General features: G+C 40.7%; 1 protein-coding gene and 1 long non-coding RNA gene across 9 annotated transcripts in view; one reads left to right on the top strand and one right to left on the bottom strand.

The window, feature by feature from the left end:
• Positions 1 to 1,329: 1,329 nt before the first annotated feature.
• LOC129365551 (uncharacterized) lies at positions 1,330 to 6,213 on the bottom strand. Its single transcript, XR_008606531.1, has 2 exons — positions 5,529 to 6,213; positions 1,330 to 1,655 (listed from the first exon to the last, which is right to left on the bottom strand). It is a non-coding gene; the product is annotated as an uncharacterized LOC129365551 (long non-coding RNA).
• meis2a (Meis homeobox 2a) overlaps positions 3,781 to 24,455 on the top strand; it is a 96,292-nt gene continuing 75,617 nt past the window's right edge. For 3 of the 8 annotated variants that reach the window (XM_055038810.1, XM_055038812.1, XM_055038809.1), the window contains exons 1-8: positions 3,783 to 3,957; positions 7,708 to 8,623; positions 9,161 to 9,387; positions 10,841 to 10,982; positions 11,224 to 11,274; positions 11,580 to 11,630; positions 12,144 to 12,293; positions 21,106 to 21,220. In XM_055038810.1, the coding sequence (XP_054894785.1) occupies positions 8,612 to 8,623; positions 9,161 to 9,387; positions 10,841 to 10,982; positions 11,224 to 11,274; positions 11,580 to 11,630; positions 12,144 to 12,293; positions 21,106 to 21,220 (748 nt within the window). In that variant the 5' untranslated portion in view covers positions 3,783 to 3,957; positions 7,708 to 8,611. Of the gene's footprint in view, positions 3,958 to 7,707; positions 8,624 to 8,651; positions 8,907 to 9,160; positions 9,388 to 10,840; positions 10,983 to 11,223; positions 11,275 to 11,579; positions 11,631 to 12,143; positions 12,294 to 21,105; positions 21,221 to 24,455 lie in introns of those variants that run through there. The other 5 variants (XM_055038816.1, XM_055038814.1, XM_055038817.1 and 2 more) reach the window with 3 other exon arrangements.

Raw genomic sequence — 24,455 nt, 5'->3', positions numbered from 1 at the left:
CTGTGTCAAAGTGTCAAAGGTCCTGTTGTCGGTGCGCGCCGAAATCAAGATGAAGAAATTACACACGGTATTAGATTATGCCGTACGCCACAGCAGGAGGGGGAAAAAAAAGGGAGGATTCGGGCTAGTTTGGGAAGCTGATTGTAGATTTAAGTAGGAGGAAAATCAAAGACAAACATTGCACGTTATGAATGAGTGTGTGGTTGTGCAGCTCATTTCTGCTGCCAAACCTTAATGCGCTACTCACTTCTAATCCCGGTGGTTGACTTCTCTTTAGTTTTCTCTTTGAATCTGATCCAGAAACACGGAAGAAATGCTGTAACGGAAGAATGAGAACGTGCCCTGACCCCCCTGCTGGAGTGTGATCATATCCACATATATCAGCCTTTGACCTTTGAGGGACACACATGAGGAATGTTGAGGAATAGAACAAAATCCCTCTTCACTTTAAAAGCTAATAATGGATAAGTGGGATACGTAACACAAACAAATAACGCTGTTCCTGGTGAACCTGGGCATGTTGGGTTCTGTTGCTCTCATTGGTGATATTTATCTAGGAGGGAGAAGGCTGAGTGTTTTTGTTGCCGTCTCCCTGCAGGTCCCCAGAGCTCTCAGATCTCCTCTCGTGTCTCCTGTGTGGATAAGTGCTGGCTGCAGAGGCAACGCTGCTCTTTGATATTTCACTCCTAATTTGAATCAGTGGCCGCTTTATTTGACAATGCCAGGTAATTACCTGGGAAGCCTCGCTCGGACGTGTGAACTCCTGCAGAACCAGAAAGCAGGGAGTGAATGAAGGAGCTTGTGTGTGGGAGGGAGGGAGGAAGGAAGAGCTATCTGGATATCAGATGGAACATGGATAACATAAGCAGGACAAAAAAAAAAACAGGGGTACAAAAACAAACAAAACTTATATGCATTTGTTTACATGCGTTGAATTCTGCAGGTATGGTGAGTAAGAGGTTTTGCTTAGCAAGTCGAGTGTGTTAGCAGAGAATTCCTCAGTGGTTTTTCTGTGTCATGCTGTGAAGCAGAGCAAACATGAGGTCACACAGGGAAAGTTACACAGATGAATGTGGAAGGGAGGACATGGTGCACATAATCCAAATTAATAGGTTTTGTCTCTTAGGCTGGGTCATTTGATTACATGTGCATGTGTGTGTGCGTGCGCACACGTGCGTGTGTGGGTGTGTGTGTGTTTGTGTTTGTTTGTGGTTGGGTGGGAGAGTCCCCGGGTGTGTGTGTGTGTGTGTGTGTGAGAGAGAGAGGGGAGTCGTTCGCATGTTACTAATGAGCCAGTGTGTAGAAATAAACAGAGGAACAACTCAAAAGTCAACTTTCTGTGACTTTAATGTGGACACAACATAAAGGACACCTCCAAAGCTAAAATAATTTTGAAATTTTACTCTAAATAAACTAATTCAATAAATCTGAAAATGACATATCTGAGCATTCAGAAATATTAGCTGGTCAGTATTTGTAAATGGCCGGATGTGGAGCCTTATCAATGATGTTTATTGAGCAGGAGAGCAGTGTTTGCTCCTCTGTGTGACCTGAATATCAAAACGCGTCGCTCCACGTGAATGCAGCTGCGTTCAGGCTGACTTCCCGGCGATCTCCTTGGAGGAAACCAGCCGACAATGCAAGCGTGGAAGGACCTGCAGTTTCACATAAATACAAAAACAAAAAACAAGAAAAAAAAGAGAGAGAGAAATAATAATAATTAAAAAAATCGCTCAATAAAAATGGCAATTTCAAACGTTTTAAAAATACTACTACTGCTACAAATCAGACCATATACATATAGTTATAAAGATATTAAAAGTTAATTGTCTCTTCCCCCCACTTTTAGCAAATTTCACACGCAGCATTAATTTTTATTTCTTTATGCACGTTTTTTGTTTTTGTTTTATTTTTATTTTTGCTCTGAAGGTGGAGTTTTAACCCCGTTTGCATTTCTAAAACAGCTCATTTCAATCACTTGGCTATGAGAGCACGAAGACTTTTAAAGATCTCTAAACTTGGTGGCCAGACAACAGAGCGTTTCCAAAATTCCTCTCAAAGAGGAGGCAGAGGTATAGAGAGGGAATTTAATGAGGGGCTTAAAGCGCGCAGCGCCTAAAGACATATTTCCTCTGATCAGCGGAGGAGGGCGACTTTATTGGACATGTTTCTGTTTCCAAATCCGCATAACAGCCAACGATGCGTGCATTTCTTATAATGTAGATAAGAGAGAGAGAGGGAGAGAGAGAGACAGAGAGAGAGAGAGAGAGTTTGATATGTAATAAAAGGTGGGCCTGCGCTGCGTGTTTAAGCCCCTTAAGCCTGATAAATGATGAGCGACAGTGGCACAGCAAGAGGGTCAGCGCTATTAACTCCTCGGTTTCCCGGCCTCCACTTAAACTTCTCTCAATTACAGCTGGTGATATGGCTGCAAACGGGCCACCTGTAAATACACATCTATATAGGAATTAATGTCTTCAGTCTTAACTCTAATAACACTCGAAATAATAAAACGAAGAAGAAGAAATCGGAGTCGAGTCTGCAGGCTGTCTCCCCCCTCAAAGCCGTGTGTCAAAAGGAAACACAAGGATTATGGCTGGTGGCGTTCCTAACACATGCTCACCAGGTATTCTGGGACAAACAGCCAATGCAAGCTCATTAAATCAGCATTTGGTGTATCGGAGCAGGCGTTAACGACGGGCTCTAATCTCGGCGGTGACCTGCGTGAACTGTGTCACAGCCGAGCTCCAAGGCTCTGCGAGGCTGGCTGCAGAGCGGAGCAAAAACACCGAGACCTGCAGCAAAAACACGAGAGCCCTTTCCAATAAGAAGAATGTGAAAATTCATAGCTCATATTTAATACTGGATTGCATTATTATTATTATTATTATTATTATTATTATTATTATTATTATTATTATTATTATTATTATTATAATATTAATATTATAATATTATATAATATAATAATAATAATAATAATAATAATAATAATAATAATAATAATATAATAATAATACCAAATCCTTGTCTGAGGCTTTGAGGCATAGTAAAGCACTGAAATTGATTCAATTTTGCATTGTTATTCAGTTTCAGGTACGTTTTTAAAATGATTTTTACTGAGGACTCAGCCATAAGTGGAACCTAAAACAAAGCCTGAAATGAACATAAATCACCAAAACTGAGTATATATATTTCAATGTTTATATTTAACAACTCGTAAAAGAGGGAAAAATGACAAACCCTGGCAGAAATTTAAAAAAAAAAATAATAATAAAATGAGAAACTAACAACTAACATTTTTGAGGGAGTTTTTAGTAGATCTGATTTTTTTTTTGATCTTATAGTTGAATTTTAATTATTAGCCATTGTTATTCGCGATAAATGAGTCGGTGCCTGGTGATGTTATTTAGACAATTAAGCACGAATCTTTGAGCAAAACAACCAGTCGTGTAAAATCTGTAATTAGAGTTTTTCCCATTTTTTTCTTTTCTTTTTTCATTTAGGCCTCCTCGTATTTTTTTTTCCCACCACGGAATCCTGCACCCGCGTCTTTCGCATTAGCTGCGGCCGCCAGGTGTCGCTAGAACGCCGTACATTTCGCTGTTCTCGCCTCTCTTCGGAGAGAGAATGAAAGAGAGAAAGAGAGAGAGAGGCAGAGAGAGGTGGGGGAGAGGGGAGAAGGAAAAGCCACAGTTACATTTCGTGTTGGCCTCCCCTCTCTTTCTCCTCCTCCTCCTCCTCTTCCTCCTCCTTTTGCAGACCCTCTGACACCAGAGTCTGAGAATCGGTGGAGGGGAAAATGAGGCTTTGGAGCTGAAGAATTTACAGTTAGTCGCGAAACTTTTACAAGTATTTGAGCTGCTCGGTGCCTTTTTTTTGTTTTTTTTTTGTTTGAGAGCTTATAGTCACATTTCAGTCCGGGGGTCAGAAGGAGTTCACATGCAGATGATTGAGGTAATGCTTCATAAGAAAGAAGAAAACAAAATAAAAACTAATATTTGGTGTTAAACAAATATAGGAGATTTTGTAATTAAGAAAGCTCTTACATGTGTTTTAATTACTAGTTTGGTTAAATCGTTGCGTTCACATTAGTTTTACTTTGCGCGAAAATACGCATTTGAGCAAATTTACGCATCAACCTCTGAATTTATCTATTAATTTTTTTGTATTTATTTATTTATTTAAGTCGCAGGATCAATAAAATGGATCAAACCGTTTGAGGGCTTTACTGTCCGCGTCTTTCCTGCAGTCCTCCTGCGATCCCGCCTGATCTCAGCCTCCCTGTACATTAGCCTCGCTCATTTGCATAATCTCAAACACCGCAGAGGGCCAAAGGAAGAACAAAGTTACAAACAAGATTAGGGCGAATTTATTTGTTCCTCCGAGCTGAGCGCCGATTGTTTCTCCAGGAGTGTTTAAGGTCACTAAGAGGATTTGGAGCTCGTTTGATATCAGTGATCTTTTTCGGAGGGGTATTAAAATCAACAATGCGTTTTTTTCTCCATAGTTGTGCGTGTGTGTGTGTGTGTGTGTGTGTGTGTGTGTGTGTGTGTGTGTGTGTGTGTACGGGAGGGGGAATCCTGCAGAAGAGTAATCAGAAATGAGTAGAAGTTCAGCGCTGTGGAGCGTCGGTCCCGCTGTACCTTTAGGATGTGACATGCAGGGGGATCTTTAGCCCCGGCGACTGTCCCAGCAGTGTTTTCCTTGAAATGGATCCTTCCCCACCCCACCGCCCTCCCCTTTAATGAATCCAAACGCAGCTGGCCATGTCCCCACATGGACACCGAGCGCTTTAACCCTAAACTGACCTCAATTTGACACCACCAGATGAAATTTTACCGCCTGGTAATGCCATCTTCTGATTTGTTTCTTGCGCGCAAGAGTTGATATGAATTTTTGTTGTTGTTGTTTTTATTTTCTCACAAATTATTATTGTTTTAAAAGGGAGATGTAGAATTGTTCCGATTGCAAATTGAGAGTTTAATTGGACGGAATTACGTATTGTATCCAGAGATGATTTGTGTAAAATTAAGAGATTAAAGAGCAACGTGTGCTCTGTTTTACAAACACTGAAAAAAAAAGACGGGGTTAAGCATATTTAATCTATTTACAATCCAATTACGTTTAATTCTACAACAATTGTAAGATGTAGCTCATTTTTTAGAACTACTAAACTTATCAAAAACTTTGAAGTTTAACAGTGTGCCTTTGGAGCAGTTCATACTAACGCGCGATCTTTCTGTGTTTCTTCGGGGCAAATCACACTTTTCCACATGAAATCGCACGTGAGACGTAAAAGCCTGCAAACTTAAAACATCAGCCGAGATTTCTCTTTTTACAAATCCACCAAAGAGGTCACTACTTCTCGGTTGGATTGTAAAACAATCCAGTTCTGGGTAAGAAGTAGAAGGAGAAAAAGAAAAAAAAGAAAAAGAAAAAAACTTTCCAATTTTGCTGTGCCAAGGACGAGAAGAGAACGCGTGGTCGTGATAAAAGTGTGTGAGTGTGAAGCGTTTGCTACTTACCATGGGTCATCCAAAGGGACAGTGGTTGACAAAAATAAAATAAAATAAAAAAAAACAAGAGATGCAATCGTTAGCACAGAAATCAACGAGACCCGCAGTATTTGGGTTATGAGAATCGGAGTCTTCAGGCGGCACGGCGCGCCGGACCGGCTGTGTTTACAGAGCGCACACAGAGACCTGGAGACGGTGAGCGCCCTGGCTCTCTCTGCGCGCAACTCTTCAGCTCCTTCCCGGGGTATTGCGCGTCGAAATGTCCACACATACAGCCGTTTGTCAAAGCCTGCAGTCCTGCACACCCCACCTTCCTCCCTTACCCCTCCTCACTTTATGCCAACAAACATAACTGTTGTCACGGTTTCATTTATTAAATGATTTTCCTTTGTTGCTCAACTCCGCTGTCTGTATCATCGGCCCTCCATATGCAGCACTGGCTGGGTATTTTTGTTTGCTGGGAGAGTTGTTGACCCTCCAACAGTAGCCACAGCCCATCTCCCTGAGCGCTTAATCCTAACCTGTGAATAATTAATTTTCACCATCAAAAAATGTCACCGAGCTCCAAATGGAGCCTTTTATGCGTTGGACCTATCTATACAGCCACGAAGGCATAGTAGCACTGATGGAGCTAAATATTAAAAGGGATAGATGGCCTGCTTCTGTTTTGTGGCTAAAAGTAAAAAAAAAAAAAAAAAAAAAAAAAAAAAAAAGAAAGAAAGAAAAAAAGAGAAAAAAAGAAGAAAAAAGAAGGGGGGTCTTCATTGGAATCGATGGCTGGAGCGTTGCTCCTCCTCTAAACTTCAATCTTCTCACATGATTGATGATCTTGGGGGAGCTTTGATAATTGACTATTCTGAGGTAAGCTCCTATCATGAGTGGGGATTGGGCGGAAGGAACATGCAAAATTAGTCCCCCCGCACCCACCAGAGCTTTTCACCCCCTTTTTTTTTCTTTTTACATCTTGGATAAGTTCATTGTGGACCGATAGGGGTGTTTAATTTCCCCCAAAATAGTGAAAGACCTGGTCGCCTTCAGAATGTTTTTAAAGGACCAAATGTGGTGGTGGAGTAGGGTTTGGGGGTTATGGGAGTTGATTCATAACCTTGGGTGACACTTCAAAACCGGAAATGTCCTGCAAGGAGAGTTTGCCATAAATAATAATTCAGAAAGTCTCAAGTCCTGCTAGCAGCAACACTCTTCAGCGCAGAAGATGTTGCTGAGGAAAGATGACCCAATGATAGCTGTGATCCGGTGGAGAAATGTAGAGATGGTGTCTAACTTTTACTTCAAGATGAATAAAATAACTAAGAAATGTAAAAGACAATAAATTAAAAAAATAAATACATATTGTGTACTGTTCAAACTTTGTCCCGTCTTCCCTTCAGTCCATAGTCATATGAACTGATAAAAGACAAACACAACAAAAAAAAATATCTATGTGATATCTATGTGATATTTATGCACAGCAACAATTAGCAACCAAATTAAAATATATTATAGAAATACTCATGATGACAAAAACCACGTAACAAGTATTTTATGATATGTTATCAACAGGGGGACCATTAAGAAAAAAAACTGAAGCAGTGACAAAATGGAGGCACTGAAAATCCAGGATTGGCTCCTCAAAACCTGAAATCCATTGTAGATTTTTAACTGGATTGTTGTTGGATATCTAGAGTTGCGTCAGTATAGAGAAAAAACACAACATAATTCATATCCATACAAGAAACATGATGGTAATTACAATGAGACTGATCTATAGGGCTGGTCATTGCCCCCATTGCCCCCCCCCCCCTTGGTGGCGCCACTGCATAGCAATAATTAGGAGGAGATTAGAAGGAATTACGGAGATATTAAGTCCGTACATCAGTTTGTAAACCCGAAAACATGAAACAAATGAGCGCCACGCACTGAACACGGTATTAACACAATAAATAGTTAATTCTCCCCGCAGATTATCAACAATTGTTTGTTTTCTACCACTGATAAGGTTTCATTCCCAGCGCGTGTATTTGGATACACTGTGCGTAATTTCGCCTTTTCAATTACGATTTCGCGTCGCCTTATTCCAAATGAATATTCATGCCGATAAGTTGCAGGCAGTGTTGTGTGTTTTTTTTTGTGGAACTCGGAGGAGCATATATCCGCCCTCACACTGAGTCCTCTCCTGCTTTCTCTTCAGGTCGCTCCTCGGTGAGACACAGGGATTGGGGTGGGAGTTTCGAGCTTTTTTCTACCCCCAGTGTGGAGTTGAAGCCGTCCCCGCGCCTCGCATAGACACTCTGCATATCACAGGATTTGGTCTCTCCTCTCCTCTCTCTTGTGCGGAGCTGCTGCAGGACTGGCTATGGCCACCGCTACTTCCGGGATCCGTCATTTCATTCGCCCACCGCTCAGCGCTGCGAACTGACTCTGTTTCTATAAGCAAGCCAGCAGCCAACCTGCCAACACTCGCTGACACTCACTCATCTCAGTCTCGCCAAGATAGACGAAATACCTACGGGGGAAAAGAAAAGGAGAGATCCGAATCGCACTCTCTTAATTTCTACACCTTTTTTTCCCCTCTTCTTCTTCTTCTTCTTTTTTTTTTTTTTTTTTTTTTTTTTTTTTTGTGCGGTGATAATAAAACAAGATAGCGATCTGGAGGCATTAAAGGAGACGCGGACTTGCGGGATGAAAACGGACTAAAAAAGATTCGTCCTGCTCTTGAACATCATCACCAACCGTCATTCATTCATTACCTTGACAACCTCTGGCTTTGATTGACAGCTGGAGTGGCAAAAAGCCATGAGACACGACAGTTTAGTTACATGCAGGTTGTTGATGGGCCGATTGTAACCTTCACTTTGGCGCATTTTTTTCCTTTTCTTTTTCTTTTTTTTGAGGAAAGAAGGAAAACAAGACAAAAAAAAATTGCTGCAAAAAAACTTCCCGATGCGACGGTTTGAACTGAACCACACTGGCGAATAGGAGAATTCGCACAAAAAAGTTGGTTGAAAGAGGGGAATCTTGCCACTAAATCACTTTCCGATCTGGGATATTAAACATATACGGACAGATTCGGGAGTTTATTGGAGCGCAGCCTGATGGCGCAAAGGGTAGGTTTTAAATCTCACTCCGCTTTACCTGCTCAGATCGCAACCCCCTTTTCTTAGTCGAGGGCGCTGGCAATTTCACAAAGTTTTTCTTATCAAAGCGGCTCTATTTGACATTTTCTGCTGCGCTTTCACTCTCCACGCGAAGTGACAGCCTCCACTTTTCCCGACGAGGCTCCACGAAGCAGTTTCACGGGAGACTCCGAGCTGTTTCGCTGTTTCTTTTTTGTTTTGTTTTGGGGGTTTTTTTGCGCAGAGGGAGCAACCTAACTTTATAATGTTTCTGGTAATGATAAAATTGAGTTGCGGCTCCTTAATATTCGACAGCTTTGCGCTGGCTGCAGCGTGCTTTCAGTCTCTTCACTGCGATTGTTTAAAACCAGAATTAGACAAACATGGTTCATTTAAAGAAATTCTTTTCGTATATGTTGTCTTTCTTCCTTTCTTTGCTTCTTTCTTTCTTTTTAAAATACATTATAGAATACAAGTATGCGCTCGCTTTTAATTTCTTTTTTTTTTTTACTTCAATTTCATTCCCAGTACGATGAGCTGGCCCATTATGGTGGGATGGACGGAGTCCCGGCGTCCATGTACGGGGACCCGCATGCGCCCCGGCCGCTTCCCCAGGTCCACCACCTGAACCACGGACCGCCGCTCCACGCCAGCCAGCACTACGGAGCCCACGCTCCCCACCCTAACGTTATGCCCACCAGCATGGGCTCCGCTGTCAACGACGTTTTAAAGAGGGACAAAGATCAAATTTACGGGTAAGCTTTGCATGATTCAGACATGCAACTAAATACTTCTCTCTCTTTCTCCCTTTGAAAAAGTTAACAGCTCTGGGTGGGTTTTAGAGTTTATTTCCCATCGCTTGGTTTTAGTGAAGCTTTGTGCAGGTTGGAGCTTAATTTGGAGCTGCGTTGTCGGTTTTAAGGGCGTTTTGTTGGTGTGTAATTTTACACTCATTGTAAAAGCCTGAAGCAAGCAAGAGTATCAGCCCTGAGCTTGTAAATTAATATGGAAGCTCTCAGATGTGGCACAAGGAATACATAAAAACTATTTTAAGCTGATTACGTTGTTGCTTTATTATTACTGCCAACAATCGTATATCAAATGCAAAATGATAATCTGCATTTTTAACGCTTTCGTTTAGCTGGCATTTAAAATAAAATAAAATGAAACAGTTTTGCTGTCACACACACACACTCACTCACTCACTCACACACTCAGGCTGCGTTAAAACGCGCCGTGTGTCCTCTCCGGAGGCTACTTTTCTAAGATTATTTTCAAACAATTAAAGAGAAAAATATGATTACAGCCACTGATCACTGATACTTACACAGCCAGTGTTATAATCCACGGACCTAATCTCTTTTATTCTCACGGTTATTCAATGCGCAGGAACAGTTTACACCCACTTTTACTTTGCTGCAAATGAAAAACTTGGGCACTAAGTCAGTTTTTTTATACCTCCATATCAATTGTTAAAACAGTAATATTCTTTTTTTCTGAAATTATAATTTAGATTTACAAACATGCTTATTTTTATGGACTCTGTTATTATTTGTGTGAATCATCGCTGCAGGCCTCCTCGGAAAGAAATTACAAGACTCAGTTTATAGCGAGGCTAACTGCAGAATCGTATCAGCAACGTGGACATATATGTATAATATATATATTAATCCCAAAGACATCTATCACTCTGTGAGTTTGGAGTTTTGTGGCTTCACGCTGCAAGAAATGTTACTGTCAATCAGTCGATTATTACATTGAATTCAGAAGAAGAAGAAGAAGAAAATCAAATTCGGTACAGTTCCTTTCATTTCTAAACGCAGAAAATGATATTAAAGCAGACGCCACGGGTAAGCTGACTTGTCCTGAACACACAGCCGCTTGGTTAATGAGGAGTACATTTAACAATGTTAGAAATTAAATGATTAAAATAATAATAATAATAATAATAATAATAATAATAATAATAATAATAATAATAATAATAATAATGAAAAAAAGAAAAAAAACAAGAGAGGTTTTCGCGTATGTTGGGTGAGCTGTTTTTTTTCTTTCTTTCTACTTTAGCTGCGTTTTGAAATGTGAGGATTGTAGAATCACGCAGGTTCATTTTTGGGACATTTTTTGCAGCGGGGCTCCGTGCAGCCGCTGCAGTGCTGCTCGTATACACTCAGGCTGCTTGTATTTTCTCCCCCCTCCTCTCTGCAGTCACCCTTTATTCCCACTGCTCGCACTGGTTTTCGAGAAGTGCGAGTTGGCGACGTGTACTCCGAGGGAGCCCGGCGTTGCGGGAGGCGACGTCTGCTCCTCAGACTCCTTCAACGAGGACATCGCAGTCTTTGCCAAACAGGTCCATTCTTCATCTTGAAAAAAAAAAAAATACAATAAACTAAAAATAAAACACAACATTGGCCGGGTTCTGACGCACCATGTTTCAGGTGTACCCATGCTTATTATTTGCGGCTCACAAGTTTGATTTCTGACAAAGGTCAGAATCAGAAATTAATATATATATATATATATATATATATATATATATATATATATATATATATCTATATTTTGATCTTTGCTTTTTTTTTTTTTTTTAGGTCCGAGCAGAAAAGCCTTTATTTTCATCAAATCCAGAGTTGGATAATTTGGTAAGTGTGCCTTTCTGAATTAAAAATAAAAAACAATGAAAAATAAGTAAATAATAAAAAAAGAAAAGGATGTGCGCATTATTTGAAGTTGCGCGCAGATACCAGCTCCGCATTATATTCCTATACCGAACTCATCTGACCAGTAAGTGATCACGTTTGAGAAGCAACTTGTTTTCTCTTTTCCACTGCAGAAAATGCGTCTATTTATTTATTTTTCTCTTTACACAATGCCCTGATGACAAGAAAATATATATAATTGAGATCAGTCCTCGTTCTAATCGTGCCTGTTTTGCTTTCTGTTCCAGATGATACAAGCCATACAAGTATTACGGTTTCACCTCTTGGAGCTAGAAAAGGTACCTTATATCAATGACCTTATGATCAGATCTGCAAAAAATGCTCATGCAATGTTTAAATTGTTCAAGATAAAACAGAAACCGAAAGCAAAGACAGCGAGAGTTTTAGGATTATCATTGTTTTTTTTTACACCATAAGATGTTTTATTTAACCAATTATTGACGCAGCTGGAGGAACTATTGATGAAAAATGTCAGTGGCTCTTTGCCCACGTTGAGCACTGCTATTGATCCGCAGATTCAGTTTCAGCTCCTCGTTGCAGGCGCACTGTTTATTTATTTTATTTCTTTCTTTTGTCCGTTCAACTTGTTGCTCGGGTCTCGGGAGAATTATAATAACCGCGGCAACAATTTGACTATTGTTTCCTCGCCGCCGATAATGCACCTTAATTGGAGTTATTGTTGGACTGACTGCTTTTCCATCCCCATCCATCCCCATCCTGAATCGTGTTGTGTTGGTTCCCCTGCACTCCCCCTCCTCCCTTTCTTATATTTTGCTTTTATTACCCTATAGGTGCATGAGTTGTGCGACAATTTTTGCCACCGGTACATCAGCTGTTTGAAAGGAAAAATGCCAATAGATCTAGTGATTGATGAGCGGGATGGCAGCTCGAAGTCAGATCACGAAGAACTTTCGGGATCGTCAACTAATCTCGCAGATCACGTAAGTAATCCAACTTTTTCTGCGTCTTATGTGACGTCTCTGCTGTTGACTGAGAGTATCACTCTGAATGGATTATGGCAAATTATTAGTTTTTGCTAAAAATAAAAAAAACCTTGATTGATATGGTTCATAAAGGCAGCCTCTTTGGCGCTGCAGTTGTGTGACCCCTCTCTGTAAATAAAGCGCGCTCTGTTCTGCAAGTAAAAGAGAGAGAGGGGGGGAAATCGATGTTGGGAGGTCAAAAGCTACATGTGATACAATAGACTGAGTTATTGTTTTAGTCTTTTGATTAGGAGCAGTCATGTGTGCATGATGCGTCCCTGTGCGCTTGTGTTGCTGAAGGTTTGAGTGGGTGCGTAGAAAAACGCGCATTTGTGGAGTAACGCACGCAGAAAGAAAAGGAGGGGGAGAAGAGGGCAATTATTAGTTGCGCAGGTTTAAAGCTAAAGCAGGGTATCAGCGCTGTAAGCTTCAGCTTTAGGTCAATATTTAAAAAAGAAAGAAGAGCTTTATATTTGGGGGGCTGTGCGCGCAAATCTGTGGATTTTTGGAGCAGAGGTGGAGAAAGTGGGAACCTACTGAGAGACATCTCAGAGCTAAAGGCTTACCATCAATGTCAAGTTCACAAGGCGTATGATGATCCGTCTGGAGGATCCTCCTATTGCTGTTGATGTTAATGTGTTTAATTGTTTCGTATTGATTTGCCGTGCGTTTTTTTTTCCTTCTCTCTTTTGCTCTGCTGTTGCTTTCTCCTCTGCTTCTGCTGCTGCTTTATGGCCGCAGGCTGCATAAGGCTGAATTCAATTATATGCACCTGAAGTACAGTAGCTTTAAATCTGAAGATCGATCCTCCAGTTTAAATCGCGCATTTTCGGTGTAATAAACACACACTGTCCGCTTCCACTCTCCCTGCGCAGTATGGACTGGGCTGACACTGAAGGATTGAGCTGATATCTGTGCTCGCCTGTGACAAAACCTAATGTTTTATTTTCTTCTTTTCTTTTCTTTTTTTTCTTTTTTCGTGGGAGTAAAAATGATCTGCTTGAGTAACAAAGTGGCTGGTTAAATATCTGTGCTGCGCAAGGCCAAGCCTATTAGGAATTAAAGCAGATTTAAGTGTTATGCAAAGTCTGTGCGCTGCATCTGTTGAGTCTGGCTATAGGCCTAATAGCAATTGTCCCGTCGCTTATGTAGCGCCGCTGCAAGTATGCAACCAGGTGAGCTTTATTTAGGGCTGAGAACCCAGAGGAAAATCTGAAAAGGAAAGAAAAGGAAGAAGAAGAAAAAAAATCCTACAACACTGTGATCCTCAAACACGAGTGCAGAAATGAGGCATGCTGTTGTTTATATTGCAGAGATTAGATAAACTGGCCTGTTTAGTTTCATGGCAGATGGTTGGATACTCAAGCCAATTTCCGATGGATCCTCAGACACCAGCACTGCATGGCTCCACGCGTGATGAATATTTTTGATAATTAGAAAATGAAATGTGTCAATAAAGCAAATAAAGAGCAGCAATAAACAAAGCAGGCTGCATGACAGGCTATTTATCTGGGAGTCGTTTGGACTGACCACCTCATTAGGCATTTAAGGTTTGAGGGATTTATTTCACTTCTGTGGCACCACTGAACTTTTTATTGCACCTTAACTGCTGGGCTGAATTTCACCAAAGCAGAAGAGAGGTGGTGAGTGTGTGTGTGTTTCCCTTGTTTGCCTCCATTGCTGCAGAGATCACAATATATATATATATATATATATATATATATATATATATATATATATATATATATATATATATATATATATATATATATATATATATATATATATATATTTGCCAGCGTTTCAAGACATGCTTTAATTAAAACTCATGGTTATTCCATCAAATATTAACTTCCAATTCTTCCTAAGTCAAATAATAGTATTGTGTTGTTTAAAATAAAAATGAACTAGGAATTTTCTTTTTTTTTTTTTAGTTTTATAAGCTGCAACTTTGTCATTGTCTGCAAGCAAATGCTCAAGTGACAATGTTTCTATTGGAAAACTAGAAATAAGAAAATTGGTATAAAAAGTTATCAATAGTTTATATAATAAAATGCAAATATTCACCTACATATTGTGATTTCAAAGAAACTGATAGTTTTGCAATAGTCTCTTTCCTGAGTTGAAACAGTGTTGATTTTATTAGGTTATATAAGTTATTGTTTTAGAGATAAATATTGCATAATTGAATGTATGAATGAGCATAGTAGTGGCCATTTCATAAAATAAAGCCTCATCCACAACCCATGATTCCCCCTCCGCCCCCCCATTCTATTTATTCACTCTCACTCTGATTTATTATTAATTTCTGTTCTTGTCTCACTGAGGAGAGGAAGCTGGTTTGATAGTTAGATATGCTAATTTATTTAGTTAGAATCTCTCACGTCCATTTTTCCCTCTCTCTTTGCTTTGATATGCATTTTTAATATACAGCCCCGGGCTACGTCTCATTTGGAAAAGAAAGTTGGTTTTTCTCTAGATGATGAGAGAAGCTCTTTGCCGTGTGTCTCCTTCCCCGCTTTCTGCCTCCCCTCCCTATACCTGACGGTGGAGAATAATAAGCACACTTTTATTTACACTTGAATGCAGCACTGTCTTGCAGATGATTGGATTATAGTATAGTGAGAACAGGATGAGGTCTTGCTGACACTGTTGATTTCCCTTACTCGCCCGGCTGTGGCTATCTCAGATATGTAAGCCCACCCAGGGCTTCCCAACTCATTGCCCCTCCTCATATCCACTCCATCCCATTTAGGGAAAGAAAAAAAGATGCCGGATTACACACAAAGACTGATAAGAAGAAAAAAAAGAAAAACAGAGCAGTGTAGGTTCTGTATATGGCCAGTGTGTGCACTTTCATGTCTGTATAATTAATGAACAAAATATCTTTTTTTTTCTTTCTGTGTGCTACATCCAATTAGGGTGACAAATACAATTAACAGTCTCTGAGTATTATCTGCTCTAATGAATTAGTCTTTATGTCTTCTTGTGCCATTGTGTCTTCGTATTAGCATGCAGTTCTCTTTTCCCCTTTTTTTCTTGCACACTGTAGCCTGAAATGAATGAGTTTCCACACGGTTTAAAATTTGCTTCATAAAAATTCTGCGTGATTTGCCGGCCCCGGCGTTTTGTTTTGTAGAGCTTTCCTCGGGGAGTTTTACTTGTTCCCATAGTTATAGTGCAGCTTATCTCAGCAGTGCATGGCAGGCATGGGAGAAAGGAAAACAAATCGTTTCTGTTTGGATTCGCCGGTGCAGGTTCGGGGTGCTGACCTGTAAAGTTAGAAAGCAAATGCAATAGTTCATTTTGAGCCCTTTCAGTGGAGATAGGTGCTTCGGTCTGGTCTATTTCCGCACATTGTGGCGCCCCGAAGCTCACTGCGTTGTTTACTAAAACCCCTTGTGTAGTGATTTCTTAATTTCGTGGCCTTAAATTTCATTTTTAGTCACGGTTCAGATGCAGATGCTTGTTGTAAGCCATATCTAATCATTATCACCTGTTGCATCTCCCACACTCCACTTATTCTCTGCAGCGAAAATGAATGCAATAAACCATTTTACAGCCTGCTTTTTAATATCATCATACTTCTGGAATCAGCTTGTATCAAATGACATGATATTCCATTTAATATGCGGCTAATGACAGTGTTAAAAATCCATGTTTAAGACTTATTTGCTGGAACTAATAAAAAAAAAAGCAATGAAATGGAAATGTCAGTTTCATTTTGACATTTATAAGTCTATTCTTATTTGGAAATTACATTTATGTTCATGCCAGTTTATGAGTCATGCTTGAAAAGCTATTTTTTTTTCTAAAGAAAAATATGCCTGTACATTGTGACTCCTGCATTCTGGTTAAAAGAAAGTTGTCAGGTATAAATTCATTCCTCCTGTATGCTTATAACAAATAATTGTGATTTATTAGCTGCTAAATTAAGGGCTCCTTATATTCCTCAACAACCAGGGTTCTGTTAAGCACCCTGTAGAGGGACTTCATACTTTTGTAAAGTAGCTGCACATAATGATGAACCTAACCCAACAAAAAGAAGTAATAAAAAATGTGAAAGCCAATTTTGTTTCTTTCTCTGTTCATGATAATGTGCATCTTGAGATGTCAAGCCTCTGTATGATTTACATCCCTGTGTGCTAGCTGTTCTGTGCATGTACACCCATGTAGCTGCAGAGCACACTCAGTGGCTGTCATTTTCAGCATTCACACGCCAACTACACAGCACAAAGATATTTTGCTCTCTCCTCTCCGGGTTTCCAGGGAATTTAAGTGAAATTCAATGATGCTGCCAAATCAATTTTATTTGAAATTCCTAGGGATGTAGGCAGAGTGCAGTGGGGGACAGTAAAATTGTGCCAGGCAGGTGTTTGTAAATGAGAAACATGGGACAGCAGCAAGCTTCTCCCTGCTCTCCTGTGGCCCCGCTGCACTGCCAGCCTCTCTTCCCATATTGTCTCCCGGTTTTATATTAATTACAACTTGTATTATCAGCCGCCAGTTGCAAAGACCAGCAAAAGCTTGTCTCCAGAGACCGAGCTTCTTTTGTATCTTACTCTCTATCTAGTCCTGTTGTGTATATTTTGTGTGTGTGTACTAGCCTGTGCGTGTATCTGTACTTGCCAGCCAGGATTCTCCTCCTCCTCTTCCCCTTCTCTCACCTCCTCCTCCCAGTAACACTGCTCTTTAACACAATTAGTGAAGAGCATAGAGTGAACCATGTTTGACTCCTAATTATGCCCAGCTTCAGGGAATAGTCACATGGGCTGGAAGCATTTGCTGCTTCCTCTGTTTTTTGGTGTAGGTTGAAGATTATTTGGGTGACACAATCTATTTTTTTTTCTCCTTGCAACTTGTTTGAACTTTACCAGACCCACGGGGCTTGTGACAAAATGGTTGTGTGTGTTTGTGTTGTGTGCCGTCTGATGATGCACCCGCTGCAGCTCGCGGAGGCCCTCTAAATTATTCATGGGGAGGAGAGGCTGTTGCTTTTGTTTCCTCATGTAACGTGGAAAGTTAAAACATGCTTGTTTTGATATTTGTGGTCTTGTTTTGCTCACAAGATCATGGGCAGACGTTGAATTACAGGTATTGAAGGGATAGTTCAGTACTGGTAAAAGGTAAAGAGCGGGCAATATCCAACCCACACCAAAATCCACCTGGCTTTCACATCCACTGCTCTGGGATAGATCGCTTTCCTCACAGCAGGCACAGTAATCCGACATGCGATGGAGGCTCCAAGTCTATTCATGCCCACATGTTGCCATTTTATCCCTTTATACCATCATTTGGTGCCCATAAACAAACCATACTCAGTAGTACGTATTGTGGATATAAATAAATATATGGATACTAACCTCTGGTGTAAAATGTCAAAGTCTGGGGAATTAAGCATTGAAAGTGTTTTCAGGCAGAGTAACAATCCAATATGAAAGGAGAGCAATAAAAAATATCACTTAATTATCACTAATTTAACAATGGTAATTGTTGGATTTTTACACTGCTCTACTTTTATGTGAAACAATTACTCTGAGCTGGAAAACTTGTTTTACCTGTACGGGTTTGAGAGAGGAAACATTTTGGAAATTCACTGCCTGCCACCTTTCTGTCCTTAGTAAAAAAGACATAAATCACTCAATGTAAAGTCTACAATGATTTGAAACTAGGTCCAGCAGATTTCACTTCCTTGCAATTTGTACCCACATTCCATTTGTAGTGATTGTCATTTTATCGCTTCATAATTTCATAATCACAAATAAACCACTTAGTAATGCATTTAAACTTCAGCATACCTGTTTTTTTGTAATTAAGTACTTAAATTAATTATTTGAATAATGAGCAATAAAATCCTTTATGGCATTCATAATTTAGTTTAATTGTATGTTATTTTCTGAAGATTATATGTTACACCTTGATTGTGGTTGTGATTCCCGTTTAAACCAGTCGACTCTTGTAAGATTATGACCCCTGATCAAAACAAACAATAAATAACCTTCTGCTGATAAATAAATTACATTTAAAGGGCCATAAAACAGAGTTTGCATACACTGCTTATAATGTTTTTGAGATTGGTGTTGTCTGAGGCAGTTGAAATTCTTGTGAGCCTTGGCCTTTACCTGTTAGCCATTAGCTTTAGCCACCAGGACGACTCTAAACTACATGCTTAATTTAACTCAATTTAAAATGACAACTTACCCCTTGAAATAAAAAAAAGGTGTGTGTAATCTAGTCCAAAGTATCCTCTGTATTAATATTACTAGGTCTGAAAGTGCTGTAGTCCTCATTTTAGTCTTTAAGAGGGAAGCTAACAAATCTCCACCTATATCTCAGCATACAGGCACATTAAATCCAGGGGGTAGCAAATCACAGCAAAATATCATTCCCTTTTATGCCATTAGCTGAGGTGTCTTTGAATTTAATTTAGTGCCAGCACCATTAAAAATGACACATTACTCTGCAATGATAGCTAAATTAAGTCCTATCGATTCGGCTGTTGCATTAAAACCATGCTGAGGCTGGAGAGGCTCAGATGGAATAAGTAAGCCAGCGTAGATTTTCAACTCTGTCCTCTGTCTCACCATCACTGTGAGGAAGTACAACCCAGTCATTTTCTCCTATTAACACAACAACAGCTCTTCCTGAGAGCAAGGAGCCGAACTCCTCTTAAATACATAATGCACTCAGGGAGCCAGGGATTTTCACCACTCTTTCTTCCTTGCTTTCGGGTTGCATTTGACAAAGACAAGGGGATTGATGGGCTTTTCCCACATTAGTGATTTTATTTAGCATACACAGTGTTGAGAGTAACAACAACAACAACAACAAAAAAATACTTCCAACAACCGTTCCGGCTGCCATGTGTTGATCAGTGGCCCCGGGAGCGAACGCATCACAATCAGAGCAAAGACGGGGACACTCTGGGCTCACTCCTCAGGGTTAAAACCGACGCATGGTTTATTGTTCGCCCTGTCTTCTCACCCCTCTTCTGAGTAATCCTCCAAGCTCTTCATTTGATTGCCATCCGGCAAACAGCTGACGCTGAGTAGGCCTCGAGTGGAGCCCTGAGTCTGAAGGGTCTTGTGTGTTTCTGTCTGCTGTTTTCAGCTCCAAGCTGTTTGAGAAAACAGCCCGCCTTCCCTCTAAAAACTTAGCAGATAAAAGGGCCCCGTTCACAGGCAACGGCGGTTGGACTCGCCTCTGCGGCAGAACAAGCAGCAGCACATCAGGACTCTGTTCCCAGGGGAGCTCAGCTTTTCAAACCTCTGTTAGTCTCCTGGCCCTGTCCTGTCTGTCCTGCTCCAGTACGACTCACTCTGACTCCTGCACATTTGGCGGGCAGGCAGGCGAACAGGGGGACAACTCTGTGGTAGGACAAGAGAGAAAAGGAATTTAAAGACCCTCAAAGACCCAAGTTGGACAAAATGGTAAAACTCTCCTGGAATGCTCTTCTGCATATTCATTTTCCCTTAGGTTTTGTGTAAATGTCTGTGTATTTGAAGAAGAAAAAGCCCATAGCAGGATCTGAGAAGTGGGTTGAGGTTTGTGGGAAGCCTGGGTGCAGGCCTGTGTTTGTTTGGCTTGGGTTTTGCTCAAGGGTCCGCTTCTCTCACCCTCCCTGGCCCCCAGCAACCTACTCCACACCCCCCACCAATAATGTCAGAGCCAACATGTTGTCATTGTGCTCCGGTGACATATTAAATCGGGAACGACAAGCGAGGGTTGCATGAGTAGCCAGGCTGTATCAGCTGGTCGGCGCTTCATCTGGCTTGTGTGTGACGCGACAGTCTGTCCTGCGGTTGCCTGAATGGCAGAGGAAATTCCACCTCTAGCCTGCCTTCGTGTGGCACTGATAAAGCCCTTCCTGTACAATAGAAAATCCTGTTTCCCTGTGTGCACTGACAGGCCAGTGGGAAAGACCAGGGAGAGAGAGGAAGAGAAGGGGGAGAAAATAAAAAAGGCAGGAGGAAGGGCATTAGGGAAGAATATTTGTTTACGGACACGTCTTTGAAGTCCCTGTACACCTAAAAGTGATTGTGCACGTATTCGTGTTCGTACTCCGGGTTTTATTATGTCATTATCATGTGAGCTTAAGTGTATTTCTGCAAGTCGCTGTGGGCGTTTGTGTATGTCAGTGTGGGCGTGAACACATTTTTGGCAGATTAGCAGGAGAATCACTGTCATATCTTATTTTCATTTCTGACAGTAGTAATGATTAATGGCAGCTGTGGTGTGTTTGGACTTTTTACCTCTATATTTCTCTCTTGACACGGAAGTCTCAATTGGTTATGGTATAAATGAACTCCACTGGGCTCTGCCATATGTGTTTACATGATTATTCACAAGCGCTCTACTTGCAGCTCTCAATGTCAGCTGCCACATTAGCAGTCTGCATTTTGCTCTCACGCCTTAATGAAACACTTTGATTACAGTGCTTTGACTTATAGCCAGCTGCATTAGAACATCATTTTCTTTCTATTTATCTGTGATTATGGCAGCTTCTTTGATTTTCTGCTGGCTTTGAACTAACCATAGAGACTCTTTACCTTGCCAAGATAATAATAATATGCTAAGAACCCTCACCGCGCCTTAGAGACGTCCCTTTTTATATGTTCAGAAAATTCATTTCTATCTTTTTTTCCCTTCCCACTTTTCCCATCCATCTCTCTCGCCGTGTGGTTCGTGGCTTGGATCGGGAATGCCGTTGGATGCACGAATGGATGCGCGGGTCCCACGCTTACGTTCTCTCTCTTTTTAAACCCTTTAGAACCCAGCTTCCTGGAGAGACCACGATGACGCCACCTCCACACACTCAGCTGGCACACCGGGGCCCTCCAGCGGGGGACACGCTTCACAGAGCGGTGACAACAGCAGTGAGCAAGGTGAGCCAGCACAGAAATGCGCATGAAAATGCAGTCACACAGACAAGGGTGACCATATTTACCACAGCTTTTACATTTTATTTTATTTTTTTATACATAAACACACATGCGGTGACTTTGCAAGAATTTAAACACCTTTAAATTACAGTTTACATTTACTCTGATACCACTAAATAAAATCACCTTCTCATCATCTTTGACCAGCTTCTGCCTTCAAGTTACAAGGGGTGTTTTTACATTTGTGAGGCATTGCGTATCAACAAAGGATATAAATAAGCCTCATGCACCAAATGGACATTTTGTTCCAAAAGCCCCAGAGCTTCCTGTCACACTTTGCATTTTTTTCACCTCTGTTCATCTGAGCACAGTCAAACCAGAAAGCAAACATGTTCATCCACTGTTCCGCTCAGGCACGAACCTGAGCAACAGTCGCTTTAATGCACCAACCTAAGAACAGGCTTTTCAAAATCTTGGTATTAAAAGAGCTAAATAAAAGCCGGTGATTAATAGTATATTTCTGCCAGTTCCCGCTTGAATGTGAACCATATTAACTTTGCCCACACAAAAGCTCATAATCATGTCTCATAGTGTCTTGTGTTCAGTGTTATCTCCCACTTGACATGCCAAACACTAATAATGCATTTCAAAACAAGACTATTTGAATTAATTACATAGCATGTGCCACAGCTGTCCCCCTGTTGGTATTTTTGTCACGGTGTGGACCAGTTTTGACATGTAAACTGGAAAACCAATAGGCTTTTTGGTAAGTTTAGAGGCGAGACCAACTACACTGACATGCTGCTTGGAATGTGCCCTCTTTTTTTCTTTTTTTAGAGTGTGTAAGCTATTATGGATTTCTCTCTCTCTCGCTTTCTCTCACATTCTTTCTCTGCAAGTCAACGCTTTCATCAAACCAACTGATGTTTCGTGATTTTACCTGCAAAAACCTTCCAGTTTATCTCTTCAAGCTCCTTCATCAAGGGAAAGCTGTTGGATTAGTGCCATCAATAAACAATCACACACATTGATAGACCTATTCTGTTCTATGAGCTGTATATGTCATCAGGCCAAAACAGTTGTTGTTGCAGCTTTTGAACCATTGCTGACCACATACTTGGGGGACAGATGGCCTCTGTGGTTGGATGTGTCAATAGTAGTTGGATCTAATTCTTATCTCAGACTCTAGTTGGAAATGAGTAAGCCTGTGATGGGTAAAGCCTTAATAAAAGAATAGAGATATGTAAAATCTCTATTACTTCCCTCTATATATTTTGAATAATGCATTCTGTCCCTACTTGTAAATCATGCAGTACATTTATAAGTCCATTTAAATTTGTGGCTTCATCTTGGTGAAATAGGTAGGAATACTGTGTAACGTGGGCGCACAATTATAGATAAAAATCAGAGAACAAAAGGTGATCATAATACAAAAACAAAGTAAGTTTTTGGATGCCTCCTTGCAAGAGCAAGTGGCTTTCTAGAGGAAGAACAGCCAAAAGGGGAGGAGGGTGGGAGGGACTCTGAGAAAGAAATGCACTGCCTATTGATTATCTTACACGCATAAGTACAAGTGACCTGTAATCCACAGAGCACTTATCGACTCCTTTCCCCACCGTATCCAGTAACAGCAGATCAATGCCGGCCAAAGACAGTTACGGTACAGCCCCATGTGCTGGGACTGTACACAGATCAAGGCTAGATCTTGCTAAATGCAGCATCCACTACCTTGGGATGTTTCTTGATAAAAACCTACATATGCAGCTAAGAGTTGAGTGAAAGATTCAGAAAAATTCACAACAGAAGTTAAAGAGTAAAAAAAGGTGAGAAAGTAGGCACAGCAAATAAAAGACAGAGAAAAACAGAATGGGACCAAGGGCAACTGATTTAATGGTCTAATGAGGCCGTCCTCTAGCCAGTTGTTTTGTGTGAGGCATGCTCTGACCTTTTGCTTCGCTCGGATCCCCGCCGCCTCATTTTTCACATTCTTGCAATTACGTTAACGCTTGAAGCGCTCGCTGACTCTCGACTCTGGCCCTTCCATTCTGACAGAGCCTTCCCACACCAACCTCTCCACCTTTCCCTCCTCTCCCGCTCCTCACTCTGCTCCACTCCACGCATGAACTCGCCACCAATCTCAATACATCTCAGCATTAAATTTGTATTCCGCACTTTTGAGTCCAACCAAGAAATCACGAAATGTGCGCTTCACTTCGGTAATGGGGTCTTTAACAGCTTGGCCTCTCTTAAAAGGGGTGACAGTGTGGATCAGTTGGTTGAAGAAAGAGTGGATGTGCTACGCTGAAGGAAGAGGAAAGAGTAAAAAAAATAAAATAAAATAAAACGTAAAGTTTTCCTGCCACGAACAACAATCCCAGGGACTTATTGTGACCTTTCACTTTCAGATTTTTTGGATGAACAATTGAATCCGAGGAGATGTTTCAGGAGGCAACGCACAAAACGCCTCTGGCTCCAGATGCACCTTAATTAACGGCTCTTTGGTGCCCTTCCAATCTTATTTGGACGCATCAAAGACTTGAATGAACTTGATGAATGTGAGCACCTTAAGATAATACTTGCTTCTAAGCATGAATTAATATTTCTATCAGTTAGTGAGCAGCAGTATTGAGTTTATTGGTTAAGGCAACCAGATTCCTGCCTTAAATGAGAGGGTATTTCAAAGAGTTCTTGATCCCATTTGTTCGCAGGCCCACAGGATCATACATCCTCTATCATGCTGAACAGTAGGCTTAAGGAGCTTTCCCACATATTCATCCTGTGTTTCACACGTCTTTAGTGAATCAGAGTAACATACACGGTTCCAGTGAGACAACTCAAAATTATTACATTCACAATAGTTGGACAGAAAAGGCTTTTTTTCCTAACATGCCTAAAAAAAAAAAAAAAACTAGTTGGCATGTTAATTGCATTTATTGATTGTTATGAAGACATTGTCTCTTCTTTACCATCCAGATCACAAACTTGGGTCCTCGTCAAGCCTGTTCCCCAGTGGCAATAAGAAATGGGTGTCTGTCCCACATCCCTATAGAAGCAAAGTCATGGATTATAAAAGTTCTGAGAAACTATGATCTCTTAAAATAAATAAATAAATGTTTCCATAACAAGTTATTTCTGCTTTCAATAAAAGCAACTGTCTAATACTCTGGGGATTTTCCTAATGATTGAGTAGATTCAAATAAAGGTTTTTCTGATCTTATTTTAAATTATAGGATGCAAA

The sequence above is a fragment of the Poeciliopsis prolifica genome, unplaced genomic scaffold (assembly GCF_027474105.1).
Source record: "Poeciliopsis prolifica strain line A6 unplaced genomic scaffold, Auburn_PproV2 SCAFFOLD013, whole genome shotgun sequence".
NCBI lineage: Eukaryota > Metazoa > Chordata > Actinopteri > Cyprinodontiformes > Poeciliidae > Poeciliopsis > Poeciliopsis prolifica.
This window is presented reverse-complemented; position numbering and strand designations above follow the sequence as displayed.